This window comes from Onychostoma macrolepis, chromosome 08, assembly GCF_012432095.1.
Source record: "Onychostoma macrolepis isolate SWU-2019 chromosome 08, ASM1243209v1, whole genome shotgun sequence".
In the NCBI taxonomy this organism is placed as follows: Eukaryota; Metazoa; Chordata; class Actinopteri; order Cypriniformes; family Cyprinidae; genus Onychostoma; species Onychostoma macrolepis.
This window is the reverse complement of record NC_081162.1, coordinates 13,106,770-13,121,694: the sequence shown is the minus strand read 5'-3', so window position 1 is coordinate 13,121,694 and position 14,925 is coordinate 13,106,770. Positions and strand designations below refer to the sequence as shown.

The window sequence follows — 14,925 nt, the reverse complement described above, 5'->3', positions numbered from 1 at the left end:
GTAACTATAACAGAAATACATCATTTAATTACAAAATAAATGTAACTGTTACAGTTACTGGGGGGGGAAAGTTACTTATGAAAATGTTAAAGATTACAAAGGGGTTACATCTGAATATTTTCTCGTACAGATTTGATTGATTTCTTTCCCAAATTGCATTGACTGCTTTAAAATATGAGACATCAATGTTTCAGGAGTTCAGGACACAGAATGACACATGCTTATTTGATAACCGTTTTATATTCCTGTTTGGGTTTGTGTGAATGCTTTATTTTTTTAAGATTACCATTTTTTCCCAAAGCATTGTTAAGTGCCAGTGTTTCCTGTTTTCCATGAAAAGATCTGATTTCAAAAACAGTATCATAACTATTAAACTGTGTTTAACCTCAGAATGATCTCAAAGTAAAGATGTGCTAAAGTCTGATTTTGTGGTGGCTGTGCATTGAAATTAAATTATTATAATCTTAATTCAAGTAAAGAAGGATTTTGAAAGTCTGGCAGTAATCAGCGTTGAGTACTACTGTAAGGTTAACCCTTACTAAATGATTAACAGTTGAAAACATTTGTTAGAAAAGTAATTAAAAAGTTATGAAATGTAATTAGTTACAGTACTTTAATAAAATAATTGAAATAGTTACACTACTTATTACATAAAAAATAGGGTAAATCTGTAACCTATTATATTTACAAAGTAACTTTACCAACACTGATCATAGGCTGGTCCAAAACACAAGCAATATTTTTATTCTGCCTTCTAAAATACAGGGATTAAAGTTCTCCAGATTAAACGTCTGAAAATGAAAGCCACTTTTGTGTTCTTCTGTGTCACCACTGTAATACAAATTCATTTTTTATTAATACTAATTTCATATGATTGGTAACTTATTTGTCTTATTCTATACTTCTTATTATATTGTTTTAAATAGAAATTGTAAACATACATTTTTGAATTTGACGTAGATGAAAATGATGCCATTGCAAAGGTAAAAAGAAAATACCCCTGTAAGTCACTTTAAGGAGTCAAATGTCACCTCAGAATTTTGATCAGAATTTTTGATTATTGATCAGAAGTTGCTCCTAATTTTTTTTTTTAATTAGGAGGACAAGTGCTCCTAAAAAGAAAAGTAAGCATAGAGCCATGTGTAACATATTAGATCCGTGCATGAGGTCTTAAAGAGACAGCAGCCTAAATAAACATTCTGCTGTCTTTCATTATACAGTGAAGACTATCCAGTGTTATTTTACAGTTGAACAGATTATAGTTAGACCTCACTGAAAAAATTGAAGTACTGATAATTCAATTTTTATCTTTTTGTTTTTGTTTGTGCTATTGATTGTCATTCATTTATTTGTTCTTATTTTATTATTTACTTGTCTTTTATAGTTCAAATAAATCAATTCTGAGTGCAGGTGATTCTTGGGTGGGGAGGGGGCGTGGTCCAGGGGAAATATTCCTGTCACTACAGCTGGAAAAAATCCTAGAGGAAACACTGCATACATTTAATAAAAATAGAAAAATGCATTTACAAAGGTAAAAAGAAAATGCACCTGTAAATCACAGAGTCAAATATCACCTCGTATTAAGAAGGCTAATTTTTGAACTGGGTGTGTGCCAGGTATGGCTGTGGAATGGGGTTTGGCCGTTTTTTTATTTAATTTTTTTTGCTTTAACCCCTGAAGATACCTTCTTCAATCATATATTGTTATTATATATCACAAATCTTTCGTATATATATCCTTCCTAATCCCAAAATGCATTGCAACAAGCTCAATAAAATTAATTCCAACATGGTGAATGATGTGTAGTATGTCTATATCATATGTCTATATATACATCATATATACATCTGAAATGTTTGGTTCTGATACGGTATATGATATATCAGTTGTTGAGTTGTCAGTGTTCTCTCCTGTGAGGATGTTCCAAATCAGTCACTTATGAGGTTTTACTGTATTTCAGTTAGGTTGCCTTAGCAAGCCTGCTTTACTAGGTTTCAGAACTGCGCTTTTGGCTCTGGGTGTATTGAATTTGTGTATTTATATTCTGAACTGACATGACCACCTGGCTGAATTGATGATAAACAACTAAGAGCAGAATACCTACGATAGGAATGAATAAACAGTCTCAAAGGTTAGCATACAAACTGTTTTCTACACACAACTTTTGGCTCTTCGATGCAGCTTGATATTAAACAATATTGATTCTCGAGTCACGTCAAGGAAAATACACACACATTCACACACAAGCACCCCTTCCAGCCCATTAATATTTTAGATGATTTGATTACATAATGATAGTAGACTGGTACTTCAGACAGATTTGATAAGAATGAACTTAAAATGGCTGCCTTGGATGAAAAAAAGCCCACAGCGCCTCTGAAGTGGATAGTTATGTAAAGGCTCTGTCATCCCAGCCTCCATGGGATGGCGTGTACCCTGTCTAATCCCAGTCTAAATAATATGCTAATGACTAGCCGGAGCCCGCGATAATACGACTCCTAGTGTGCAGTGATATGTTGAGTTGGCGTGTTTCAGACCCCTCTTGTTTGTGAAGGTGAGCTTCATTTCCTCCAAGATCCAAAGAGGGGATTTTTTTTTTTGAAGGTTGTGTTGGTGCCATGTTTATGAATGCATAAAGGGTGACATTTGTATTGCACGGACAAAGCGTGACATTTGTATTGCTCCAAAGCTGGCCATGCAAGTGTATATGGCAGTTTATTATTCCACATATTTTTGTTGCAGTTTGTATTCTGTCATAAGAGTACTTTCATGGGAAACTTCAAAAGCATCAAAGTCTTTTACATTCCCACCCTCCGATCCCCTTCATATCATGTTTTGATTGAGCAGGAAAATCATTTTCCAACACTCTCTTACAGGGGACTGGGAAATTTTGATCTCTGTGGAGTTTTTTTTATTTTTATTTTTCTCACAGGTACAGTAGCTTGACGCACTTCAGGAAGTATTGCTTTTTCTCTCAACGCTGTTGTTTTATTGGGCAAATAAATCAATAGTTGTTTTCTGTTGCTATCCGACTCGAGAGGAAAAATGAGCACAGTAGGGCAACGAATTGTTTGTTTATGCGGCACACATTAGCTAAGTGTAATTAGAGTTTGGTGAACAGATTTGTGTTTGGGTATTAAAGCATAGCCCTAAATTACTTGTCTAAATCATGATTGTTTGCTCCTTGCTGTGTTCCTATGTAAAAACTTGTTTTTTGTTGCTTGTTTGTGTGTGTGCTCCTGTTGCATTGTATTAGTAATTGATTTTCACATTGTTTTTTTTTTGTTTTTGTTTTTTTAAACTGATGTTTACTTAACATTAAAATATGAGATATTCAGCAAATTTGGTGTTTCATATTCTGATTGCAACTTGCTGTGGTTTAAAAATAGCCAGAACCACAAGTTTGTGTGTGTCTGACAATATGAGCTGTGTTGCAAAAGCCAAACATTGTTACGCTGAAATGTGGCATGGCTTTTCAGAATAAACATTAACAATAACACCACATGGAAAGGCCAAAAGATAAATCTATCAGCTCACTGACTGTATTCCAATCGGGGCAGCTGGTCTCATTAAATTCAGATGCAATTGGATGAGAAAATGGTTGCATCTTTGCATTGAATCCGGAGAGGATTGAGTTCTAAGAGGACAGCGTATGTGTCGCAAATTTAACTAGCTATCAAACGGCACCAACCAAACACATCAGAGATCTCTGTCACATGAAAGGAATAAAATGAATATGTTGCATCTGTTCAAATCAAGTAACTAGTTTTCACAAAGACAACAAAGATTAATTCATTAATTCCCAGAGGAATATTTGAATGCTCAGAAGTTACTCTGTAAAATTATCTGAATTATTGGGGATAAAAGAAAAGTGGTGGGGTTGGTAAGATTTAGGTTTTTTTTATATTTTTGAAAAACAATTCTTATGATCACCAAGGCTGCATTTATTTGATTTTTTTTTAAAAAGTAAAAAAATAAAATAAAATAAAAAAGTCCAAGTCCGAGATCCATTTATTGTAATTGAAGTATATGGGAAACTGATATTAACAGTTCACATTTATTATCTATTATCTATTTTTCTCCTTCTTTTCAGTAGATGAATGTGAAAACAAAAAAAGACATTAGAAAGAATCTCGCTATGCTTGTGTTCTGAAATAAAGTCATTTACGTGTAAAAATCTATAGCCTGTTAGTGTAATCATTACTACTTTATGTGCACACCACTTACTGTGACCTTTCTGCATTTCTTCAGCTCGCCACTTGGGACCCCATCCACGGACTGAACGGGACACTGACAGATCGAAAGCTGGAGAACAACATGCGCGGAGTGGTCCTGCGGGTGGTCACTGTACTGGTACGTACCGTTACAGCTAGGGCTGGGCGATATATACAAAAAATGTATATCTCGATATTGTTTTTACGATATTCAATATATATCTCGATGTGTTTGCATTTGCTTTTAAATAATAAAAAAACATAATTTTATTTTGCCCCCATTAAAAAAACAACAAAAAAACAACAAAAAAAAACAGTTTAGATAGAACAGCTACTGTTACAAAGTAAATACAAAACGTTTAGTGCAAATTTAAGCAGTTAAAAAAAATCTAGACCAAGTGATCACTTGCTTTTTATCATGCTTTTTATTAAATTAACACATGTATAGCCTATGCAACTGAAGTAGTGCAAAACAAGTACAGAAAGTGCATTCTGTCAAAGTTTTTAGTGCATGCAATTCACAATTTACACTGTGCAACTGTTAAACTGGGATAAGCATTTATTTTACAAATTTTTAGCTAAGAACACAAGTCTGTCTCTGGTTTAAGAGAAGCTCTGTGGCGTGAAACTATGTTCCCAGTGGCAATAAAAACCCTCTCAGATGGGGAGCTAGTTGCTGGAACACAGGTATTTAGCTAATTTTGCAAATTTGGGGAAATGTGCCTCATGGATGCTCCACCACGAGCACAAATCAATAGAATGTGGACTCATACATGGTTTATTTTACCTCATCTAGTGTACTGATTCATTATAGGCTTATATAAATATATATATATATAAGACTTATGCACTCTGTCTATATTATGAAAACTGGTAAAACAAATGAAAATATTATAACAGTGAAATTCCTAATAGTAATTCCAAATTGCAATAGCCTATGTTTCTCTATTCAAACAACAGCGGTTCATTCAGCGTTCACAATCGCAAACAATGAAGTCGATATCTCATGACAGAGCACAGACTGGCTGAATAACACTTTCATTTAGATCGCTTAACTCCAGCTTGTTTGTCGGTGTTTTCAGATCATCGTCGGCGGCGCTTCCACAATGAGGAGCGAGTGCGTGCGCATGGTTGCCAGATTGCTTAAAATAAGCAAAACGCCAGGTAGAAAATGTATCCTTTTAACAGCGAAGCTCTGATTTGGGGATTTCAACTATTGATATTTGGCAACCGCACTCATGAAAGCTCGCGTAGTAGAGGCGTGTAGAGCAGTCCGCAATAACATTTTATCTCCTTTTTTCTTTTTGAAATACAGAGTGTTTTTCGTTTTTTTAATTTTTCTGAATACATTTTAGTCTCGTCTTTTTCCGTCAACGAAATTGCATGTTGATATAGTCATAGTTTTCGTTTATTGACTTTATTGTCGTCTCGTCTTCGTTTCGTCTTAGTCATAGGAAAAAAAGCCCGTCAACGAACATTTTTCATAATATTTTTTATTAACGAAATGAACACTAGTCTCCATTTTGCTAATGTGTAAAAATAAAAAACCCTCCCCCACCTCACGTCTCTTCGGAACCATGTTCGGCACATTTTTTCGGGAAAGTATGCTTGAATTTAAAATATTCGATATTCATGATATTTTCAAATTTTACATCGTCGTCAAAATTATTGCGATATTATCGCTAATGTTCGATATATCGCCCAGCCCTAGTTATAGCTAGTAATGTCAAGTCAAGGGCTTCATACGTCATCTTGCAGCTACAATAGTCCTCATAACTACAAAGTTTTACAAGATGTCAGTGCTCTATTATTCACCGTTGCTCAAAGATGTCTTTCCCTTTGCCTCTCTAATATAAATGACATCAAACTGACTTAATTAGGACTTCCCATGTCTCGGAGTTCCTCTGTTTGACTGGACCTCATAAGGTTGAAGTAACCCCAGAGTAATCCATATTCATTCCAGTGAGCTCCAGAGGTCTGTTCACATCAAGTCACCCGTCTCTAAGTTCATTAAGAGTGAATTTTGGGGTGCGATGAACGTAGACCAGGGGAGCAGGGTTATATTGAGATTTGAGTTTTGCTATCTACCCTCCAGCGCTGATTTGAGTGAGTCCCTGGAGTTCTTTAAAGATTCAGAGGTTTAAATTCTTCATATCCCTGCTTTGAAGTCGGTCGGTGAAGAAAGCGATGATGCTGCTTCTCTGTGTCTTTCCTTTCACTCTCCTTTACCCCTCTTTTTTCCTTTATTCTGTGATTTCTCGCCGTGACAGAATGCTCTATGAATAACTTGCGTCCACAATCGCTAACAGTGAGCAATCGGCAGAGGCTGTCGCGTTAATGCACCCCCTCTAGTGGCAGATAAGGTACAACTGAATGCACGCATGCGCATTTTGGCAAACTGTAGATCCTGGAGGACAGTAAGTGGGTATCACAGTTTAAATTGAGAGCTGAAACATTGTGTGGCCCAGACAGTATCTGGAGACTTCTGTAAATATGGTAAAATGTGTATCGTCTTACTGGTCACTGACTGCATAATCACATTACAGCAGTGGCGGGCCGTGCATTTCACACCTAGACCTTCAGTGGCGTCCTACATGAATTAATCCACCTCTTAATACCATCAAAATTATGCCACGGCTATAGAAACCATAAATATTACACAGAAATGCAGTATAACAGGGCATTGCATCACAGACAGGTATCTTATGTAGCTTAGAATGAATGCTATTACTAAAGCTAGAAACCCAATTAGCACAATTCAGCATGTTGCCACACCTGTGCAACGCACATCATCTTTAGCTGAGGCATTAACCGCACGAAATGACACAAATATAGTCCACCCAATGTTCTTACAGATATTTATTAACTCAAACGTATTTATACTAGAGGTCGACCGATTCATCGGTTTTGCCGATTCATCGGCACGGATAGTTGATTGCCACAACTATCGGTTATCGGCAAAAATCCATGCCGATAGTTTTCCGGTTTGCAACCGTTGCTGGAGTGGCTGAGAAGGGTCCGCTGGCATTATACAGTACGAGAGCGGCCTCTAGAGGCGGAAATCACTGACAGCACGTGTTGTTTATTTTGACACGTGACACTGCGCGCTGCACAGAGCAGGAAACTCCAGACTAGCATTTAAATACAGCCGACAGAAAAGCCTGCCACGGAACAGAGCGCCATTCACATAGTTTTCTATTAAATTACATTATATTTGTCCCAAATCGTTGTGAATGTACATAATGACTTCACCCTAGGCTATAAATTATGTATTGTGCATTTTTCAGCAAAACGTTTGTCTTTCTGTGGCTCAAATAAAGTCTGTATGCTTCATATAGAGAGCTGTAATACAGATCGCACTCTCTCTTTCCGCTTGCTCTGTTTTTTTAAACACCGAACTTCAAACTCATTTATGCCACATTGTTCATTCTTGAAGCAAACTTATGTCCGTTTGGTGATTAAATAAATTGTTTTAGACCGGTACTTGATTTGAACGCAAAGCATCTGGCGTGTGTGTGTGATACCGCTGAGTTCTCCTAGACGCAGCGCTGCGCTTTTGCCCGGTGTGTGACTAACTTTTTTTTTTGATTAGATAATTATCAAGTGTTAAAAAATAAAAGCAAATAAAGTGTTTGAGTACACATACAATATGCATATGTATGTAATTTTAATTCTATGGCCTTGTGTAGAGCATGGCTGTTGAAATTAAATGGTAAATAAGAGTCCATTCGTAGCATTAATGAAAACTGTAGAAGTATTGTTCCTTGTTAGAGTTTGTTCATTTCAACATTCACTATTAGCTACTAATAGGCTACATTTTTAAATTTTAAAGTGTCTTCTTTTATCATTAGCAAACTATGAAATAACTTTAATAATCAATATAGTAAATAATATTAATATTTTTTATTCATTTACAAAGTATGGTTCAGTACTGTTGCTGCTTTTTTTTTTTTTTTTTTTTTAAATAGTAAAGCACTACCTCTCTTTCAGTATCCATTTTGAAAACTATCAGTTGATTAATCAGTATCGGCCAGTGGTCCAACCTAGCTATCGGTATCGGTAAAATCCACTATCGGTCGACCTCTAATTTATACCTTACAGATAACATTGATATAAAACAAATAAGGCGATTACATGTGGTTTAAAGTTGACCTAACAATTTAACAAACTCTTACTGCTTTTCGTCACGAGTCCGCTCTGCCCGCGCGCTGTGGGAGGAAAATACTAGTTAGCACAGCTTTACCGGGAAAGTGAGCAAGAAACATTAAAATAATTCATACAAGATGATGAAGAAAAGCGTATACATGTGTTTTAACGTAGCTCTGTGACTCTCATCTTCACGCCGAGTCTCCCATCGGTCTGCGTCTCTGCTAGCGGCCGGAGGAAAAGTCCAGTTAATACAGCTCGACTCGGAAACTGAGACATTCTTACGGAAACTTAAACCTGGCTTTATATCTTGCAAATAACACCAGAATACAACGCATAAAGCAATAAAAAATTCAAAAATGAAATCTAATCTACCATAGTGGTTTTTCATCTTCACTAGTCTTTCACAGAGCCGGTATTTAGATTTACAGAAGGCAAATATTTTTCAGAATGCACTGAAAATCTACTATAACGCACTGTACACAGCATATACAGTAAGAAACCTGAGAAACATTAATAATACTGTGAAAACAAAAATGATTTATAGCGATTTACTAGCTTTGACTAGTAGGCGCTCTCTGACCATGCAATCAAAGGGGAGAAAATGCTGACGTTATCGTAAGCCAGCTAGATGGCTCTGGTGCTGCCAACTCGAAATCTGATTGGTTAAAGCAACGGTTTCATTGCCATTGATTTTAAGCTACAGACATCTGCACTGTTGATTCTGAAGGCCTTAGGCAGATTTATTTTACCCTGGCAACACGATTGCTGAAATATGATTGGATAAAAGCTCTAATAAAAACATACACTACTGAAAGCAACCAAGTGAAAAGCTATGAAATGAAGAGATTAGACTATTGGAAATAATTTAATACACATTCATGGAAAAATATATTAAAACTTAAGTCAGTGATTCTGATAGTGTTTAGACCAGCAGAGAAGGCTCTCCACAGATCCATAAAAGATGAGTGATGCAATTTTTATCAAGTCTAAATAAGTTTCTTAGCTCCAGTAGAATTTGCAGACAGTGAACCAATTGAACTCGAATTAAGTAACAACAGTCTTGTGACTGAAGAATAGGGTTTTTTCTGTTACAGTACTTTGTTGTTATTTTTCACATTATTATTAACTAAAATGTTATTTTTGTTGAAACAAAATACAGTAATACAATTTTTTTATTTAATGGAGGAAGAAGTAATAGTAAAAAATGTTATTTAAAAAAAAATACTATATTACTTAAGTCTTCTTTCATTTTTCTGTTTTTCAGAACAATAAGTATTTCCAACAAATATGTGACCCTGGACCACAAAACCAGTCATAAGGGTAAATTTTTTGAAATTGAGATTTATATATCATCTAAAGGCTGAATAAATAAGATTTCCATTGATGTATGGTTTGTTAGGATCGGACAATATTTGGTTGAGATATTTGGTTGAAAATCTGGAATCTGAGGGTGCAAAAAAATCTAAATATTGAGAAATTCGGCTTTAAAGTTGCCCAAATGAAGTTCTTAGCAATGCATATTACTTATCAAAAATTAAGTTTTGATATATTTACGGTAGGAAATGTACAAATCTTTACAAATTTACAATCTTTATTTAATATCCTAATGACTTTTGGCATAAAAGAAAAATTTATCATTTTGATTTATCAATATTTGATTATCAAACATAGCCAACAATACAATGTATTTGTATTTCTACAAATATACCCGTGCTACTTATGACTGGTTTTGTGGTCCAGGGTCACATATCATGAACTATTAAATATAATTAGATTTAATAACCTTGTCTTGTCAGAAAAAGTTTTTTTTTTTTTTTTGCCAATATCAGATTTGAGTATGTTCGTGGTCCCTAACTGACATAGGGACTTAAACGTGGAGGACACTGAAATCAGTGCTTAAGTTCATTTATAAGCCGATGTGCTACAGAAGCCTGTGAATTCATGCACAGACAATAGGGAGGAGGAAGATGAGAAAGAGGAGAGGAAAGTTCTACTTTTCATAGTTTTCAGATGCAAAATCAGATTCTTTTGGTTTGTGCTGTTCACATTGTTATGAAAAAGCAGATCTGAGTCACATGAGCACAAAAAAAAAAAAAGACGATTTGGGCCACTTTTGCTTGGAGTCTGAACATAGCATTATCAATTATTATTATAGTGCTATCATGTCAATATTCTGTATCTGTTAAGAATGAAACAGAGTTTGTCTTATCTGTACCACTGGCACTGAATGTTCTGCTCAAAGACCCCGGGATAATAAGATGATGACTTTTATTTGCAGTTCACAGGTTTTCCAGCCAGGCATTTATTTACAGTCTTTACATAGAGACTAATTGAAGCTGTGATTTCCTAGAGTGCGAAATTGTAATTTCTAGTTCAAACATTGTATTAAAATCAGGATGAATCGTTCCTCAGAAATGAAAGAAAAAACTAAGAAAGATAGAGTGCCAGTGCAGTACCATAAAGCCTTGTGGTGAAACATATGGTTAGGGAGGCGGGGAGCTTGGAACCATGGGATATGTTGTCGTTTGTAAAGTAAACCTTCAGGTGTATGGGGAAGGCGCATGCTCCCTGCTGGTGGCTGATGGAGCGCTCCCTTTGGTCTTACAGCTAGTCGGTAGCGGCCCGCCGGATCCTTGCAACTTAAACTCCTCACTGCTCCCAGCTGCCCCAGTGGCAGGCGTGTCAGGATATGCGACGTGCCAGCTCTGACAGCTCTTCACCAGTCTGAGAAATGCTGGTGCTGTTCCAAACACTAAAACTGACTGAGAACACACACACACATCTGCCGTGAAACCTTGCAGTCTCAATGCACCATGACACATGTTTTTGATTCACTCACCAGTGGATCATAGCTGCATGCATGAGAGAATCTTCAAAACATCTGAAGACAATGGAAACAGACTGAAGTTGTATAGTATATTCGTATGAATTAATAATGAAGTTATATGAATTTTTAATCCATTATATGAATTAATATGAATTATTAATGAATACATATATAGACAAACAATAATGAATATTGTTTTAATTCATTCATAATCTTTATTGCATTGTTTGGTATTATCACATGAGATTTTACAACCTAAACTAGCCTTGTCATAAAAATTTTAAATAATCTTTTTTAGATTTGAAATGATGTTTAAAGAGACTTATTGATCTTGACAGGAGCCTGCGGGGATCCTCTCTATGATATCATTTCCTGTTCTGTGTTCCTGCACTGTATGATTTGACATATTTTTTTTCTAAGAAAAAATAGTAAAAAGTATATCATGATTTTAACTATATTTTTGTTTTCTTTATCATGATTTCAGGACATTTGCGTAATCTAGAAATGCTTGGTTTTATGCTCCCAGTATCAATATAAATTTTAATGCAAAAATTAATTGTATGTTCGAATTGCATTTTAGGTAGTTTCGAATATATTAATGGATTAGTTTACCCAAAAATGAAAATTTGCTGAAGATGTACTCAACCTCAGGCCATTTGAGATGTAGATGAGTTTGTTTCTTCATTGGAACAGATTTGGAGAAATGTGCGATTACATCACTTGCTCATCAATGGATCCTCTGTAGTGAATGGGTGCCGTCAGAATGAGAGTACAAAAAAAAAAAAACATCACAATAATTCACATGACTCCAGTAAATCAATTAATGTCCTGTGAAGTGAAAAGCTGTGACTTTGTAAAAAACAAATCCACAATTAAGGCATTTTAACTTTAAACTATCTCTTCTGGAGTCCATAATCCAAAATAATGCTTTCTGTAGTGGAAAAGTCCTTCCCCTTTTAATTATAAATTCCCAGTCCCATAAATTCCCATAAATGCATTTATTGCAAACAGCACTTTGCTTCACAAGATGTTAATTAATGGACTGGAGTCATGTGGATTACTTCTGAATTACTGTGATGTTTTTATCGGCTATTTGTACTCTCATTCTGACGGCACCCATTCACTGCAGAGGATCCATTGGGGAGCAAGTGATGTAATGCTAAATTACTCCAAATCTGTTCCTCTGTAGAAAAAAACTCGTCTCTCTTAAATAGCCTGAGCGTGAGTACATTTTCACTTCTAGATGACCAATTCCCTTAACAAATAGTGTCACAACATCAACCTACATACATACACCCAGCAACAGTACTTATAGAATGATGTTGGTTAGCAACATGCATCACCATAGCCCGTGCTGATCCATGCCTGCTATTGATTTCCATAGTAGCGGCAGAGATTGTCCACAAGATCCGTGTGTATTTGAATCACTGCACATGTAGTCGTGTGGAAGAGATGGCCGTATAATGAGAGGGGGAATCGATGCAACATGGGTTGAACACGGGTGTGGGGAGCGCACCCCTTCTGGGCCGGTTCAATAAGCGCAAGGCTACATCTCAATGTAGATAAAAAACGACACTGGAGGAATCCTGTTAAAAGGGTCATTGTCGCTGTGATTTTGCCCCCAGTCTAAGTGCTACAGATATTCTTCAGATCGTGCTGATGGCCAATTGGGCCGGGAGAATCCGGCAGGGGTCTCGCACAGGCCCCTCAGAGGGAAGTCTGATAGATGGCACCTCTTGGCTATAGTGCGAGTTGGCATGCATATCCTCACTTCCTCTAATAGCTTATTGAGCGAGGGGGGTCTGGTGAGGATTAGAAAGCGCTGGCTTAATGTGCAGGCTGCATGCAGTCAATAACGCTCCTTCCATGATAAATCTGCCTGACATATTCCCAGAAACACTTCAGACATCAATAGGGATTTGTTTAAGAGAATATGAAAAATAAACAGCGGGCTATTATTTTCACTGCGCTACGCTAGCGTGGTATTGGTTTGCGATGGTACGTATGTGGAGCTGTTGGAGACTCTGGAAGGAGATGTTTGCTGGTCACATGATGGTTGGTCATTGGCCTTTAGAGAGCAGCTGTGTGTTGAATATAGCCACTCAGGCCTGTGAAAGCTCCTTGCTAAGTTCAGCTCAGACATCCAACTTTGCAAGTTTTTCAGTGCAGATAAACACGGGTATGTAATTCGCTGGTGTTGTCAAGTGATTGGATATTATGCTAGAGTGATTTCTAATGGACTTCAACAAAAAGTTCTAGTTTGTGACGTTCAGTAAACTAGGAATTCAACTAGATTCAAACTTCATGATGGTAAAGGGAAAGGAAAGAGTTCCAGATGGTCTGAGGTTTATTTTTTTATTTCTTTATTTTGCATTTAGACTAAAATATATAAGCCGTTATTCACTGATAAGGGAAGGGAGGGAGGTTTTTCACAAAATAAGGACCTGTTCCTCACACAGATTATATGGCTTCAGAAGACTTTGTACTTTTTTACACTTTTGGAGTTTTCAGAGTTGAAGGGAACAGTGGTTCTATAGAAAAAGGAACATTTAATTTCTGTAAAATCCCTCCTTTTGTGTCCGATAGAAATGTTAACATCATACAAGTTTGAAATTACATGAAACTCTCTGTTTAATTTGACAGTTTTTCTTCTGGTTCTGTTTGGAATGTTGCACCCAGAATACAGTGATTCTTTGTAGCTTTTAAGATGTGAAGAGCTTGAAAGTCTTGAGTCTGAAAAAATGTGGAATAAATGTTTGTGATATGTTGAATGAATATGGCTTTTGAGTGGTATATTTTGAGTGTGTTAAGAAAAATAAGAAGAGGGGCTAGATGAACCATATTTGCCCACTGTGATACTTTAATCTGGTTCTGAAGACTTTCTTTCATTGCTCTTCAGATCCTAGTGTTGTGGCCTCCAAGTTAGTCTTGGACAGTCCTTCTTTTAGAAGCCTCATGATTTTCAGAAACCCCCCTCGATATATATTTTCATTCTTCCCTCCCAGACGTTCAGCTGATAGGATTGTGAGAGAATAGTGCAAATGTACATACATCTCTGTCGTACTTCCACAGTTTTGGGAACTTGCCTGTCCTTGAGTGTTTTCTTTTCAGCATTACTGAAGACATTTCCACTGCTCACACAGAGTTCTCGCTAAACTTCCTCCTTATAAAAAAAAAAAAAAGCATTTTCTCTGTGTGACCTTCAGAAACTCTCCAGAGCCAGTTTGGCAGTGTATGACAATGTTTGTAGACTTTTATGAAACACCAGTAGGCCCAAGGCTCAGACTAAATCCAAATCGCATCATATCCACCTCCACAATAGTCTGCCAAGCTGGTTTTGGAGATCCAAGGAGACTCCGCTCATCTTTATCAGTGGAGAACGACTAATCAATTCAAATGGCGGCCTGTCTCGCTGCTTCAGAAGAACGGTTTCTTCAGCCATAGGCAGAGCTAATGCTTGTATGATCAGTGAGAATCCGGGTATATATTTTTCATTTAAAATCCTTTTCGAAAAGACTTAATTTCTTTGATGTGAGCACAGTAAAACCTTAAATCCCTAATTGAGCATTAGGGATCTTATGAGTCAGTCAGAACCCACTATGAATAATGTATGACTGACAAGCACCATCAAGTTAAGTAATGTGTTGATAAATGTGAATCTTTGTATTGAATTGAGAGAGAGAATGGTTTGTTCTGACCCCTTTCTTACTGAACTTGACGTTTTTGTTATTATTT

At 36.4% G+C, this 14,925-nt stretch overlaps 1 protein-coding gene across 7 annotated transcripts in view; it reads left to right on the top strand.

The window, feature by feature from the left end:
* Positions 1-14,925, top strand: part of grid2 (glutamate receptor, ionotropic, delta 2) — a 419,312-nt gene that overhangs the window by 315,763 nt on the left and 88,624 nt on the right. For all 7 annotated transcript variants that reach the window (XR_009272479.1, XM_058784731.1, XM_058784732.1 and 4 more), the window contains one exon: positions 4,252-4,353. Coding sequence is in view for 6 of the 7 variants with exons in the window: in XM_058784731.1 (XP_058640714.1) it covers positions 4,252-4,353 (102 nt within the window). In the remaining variant the exon portion in view is untranslated. The remainder of the gene's footprint in view (positions 1-4,251; positions 4,354-14,925) is intronic.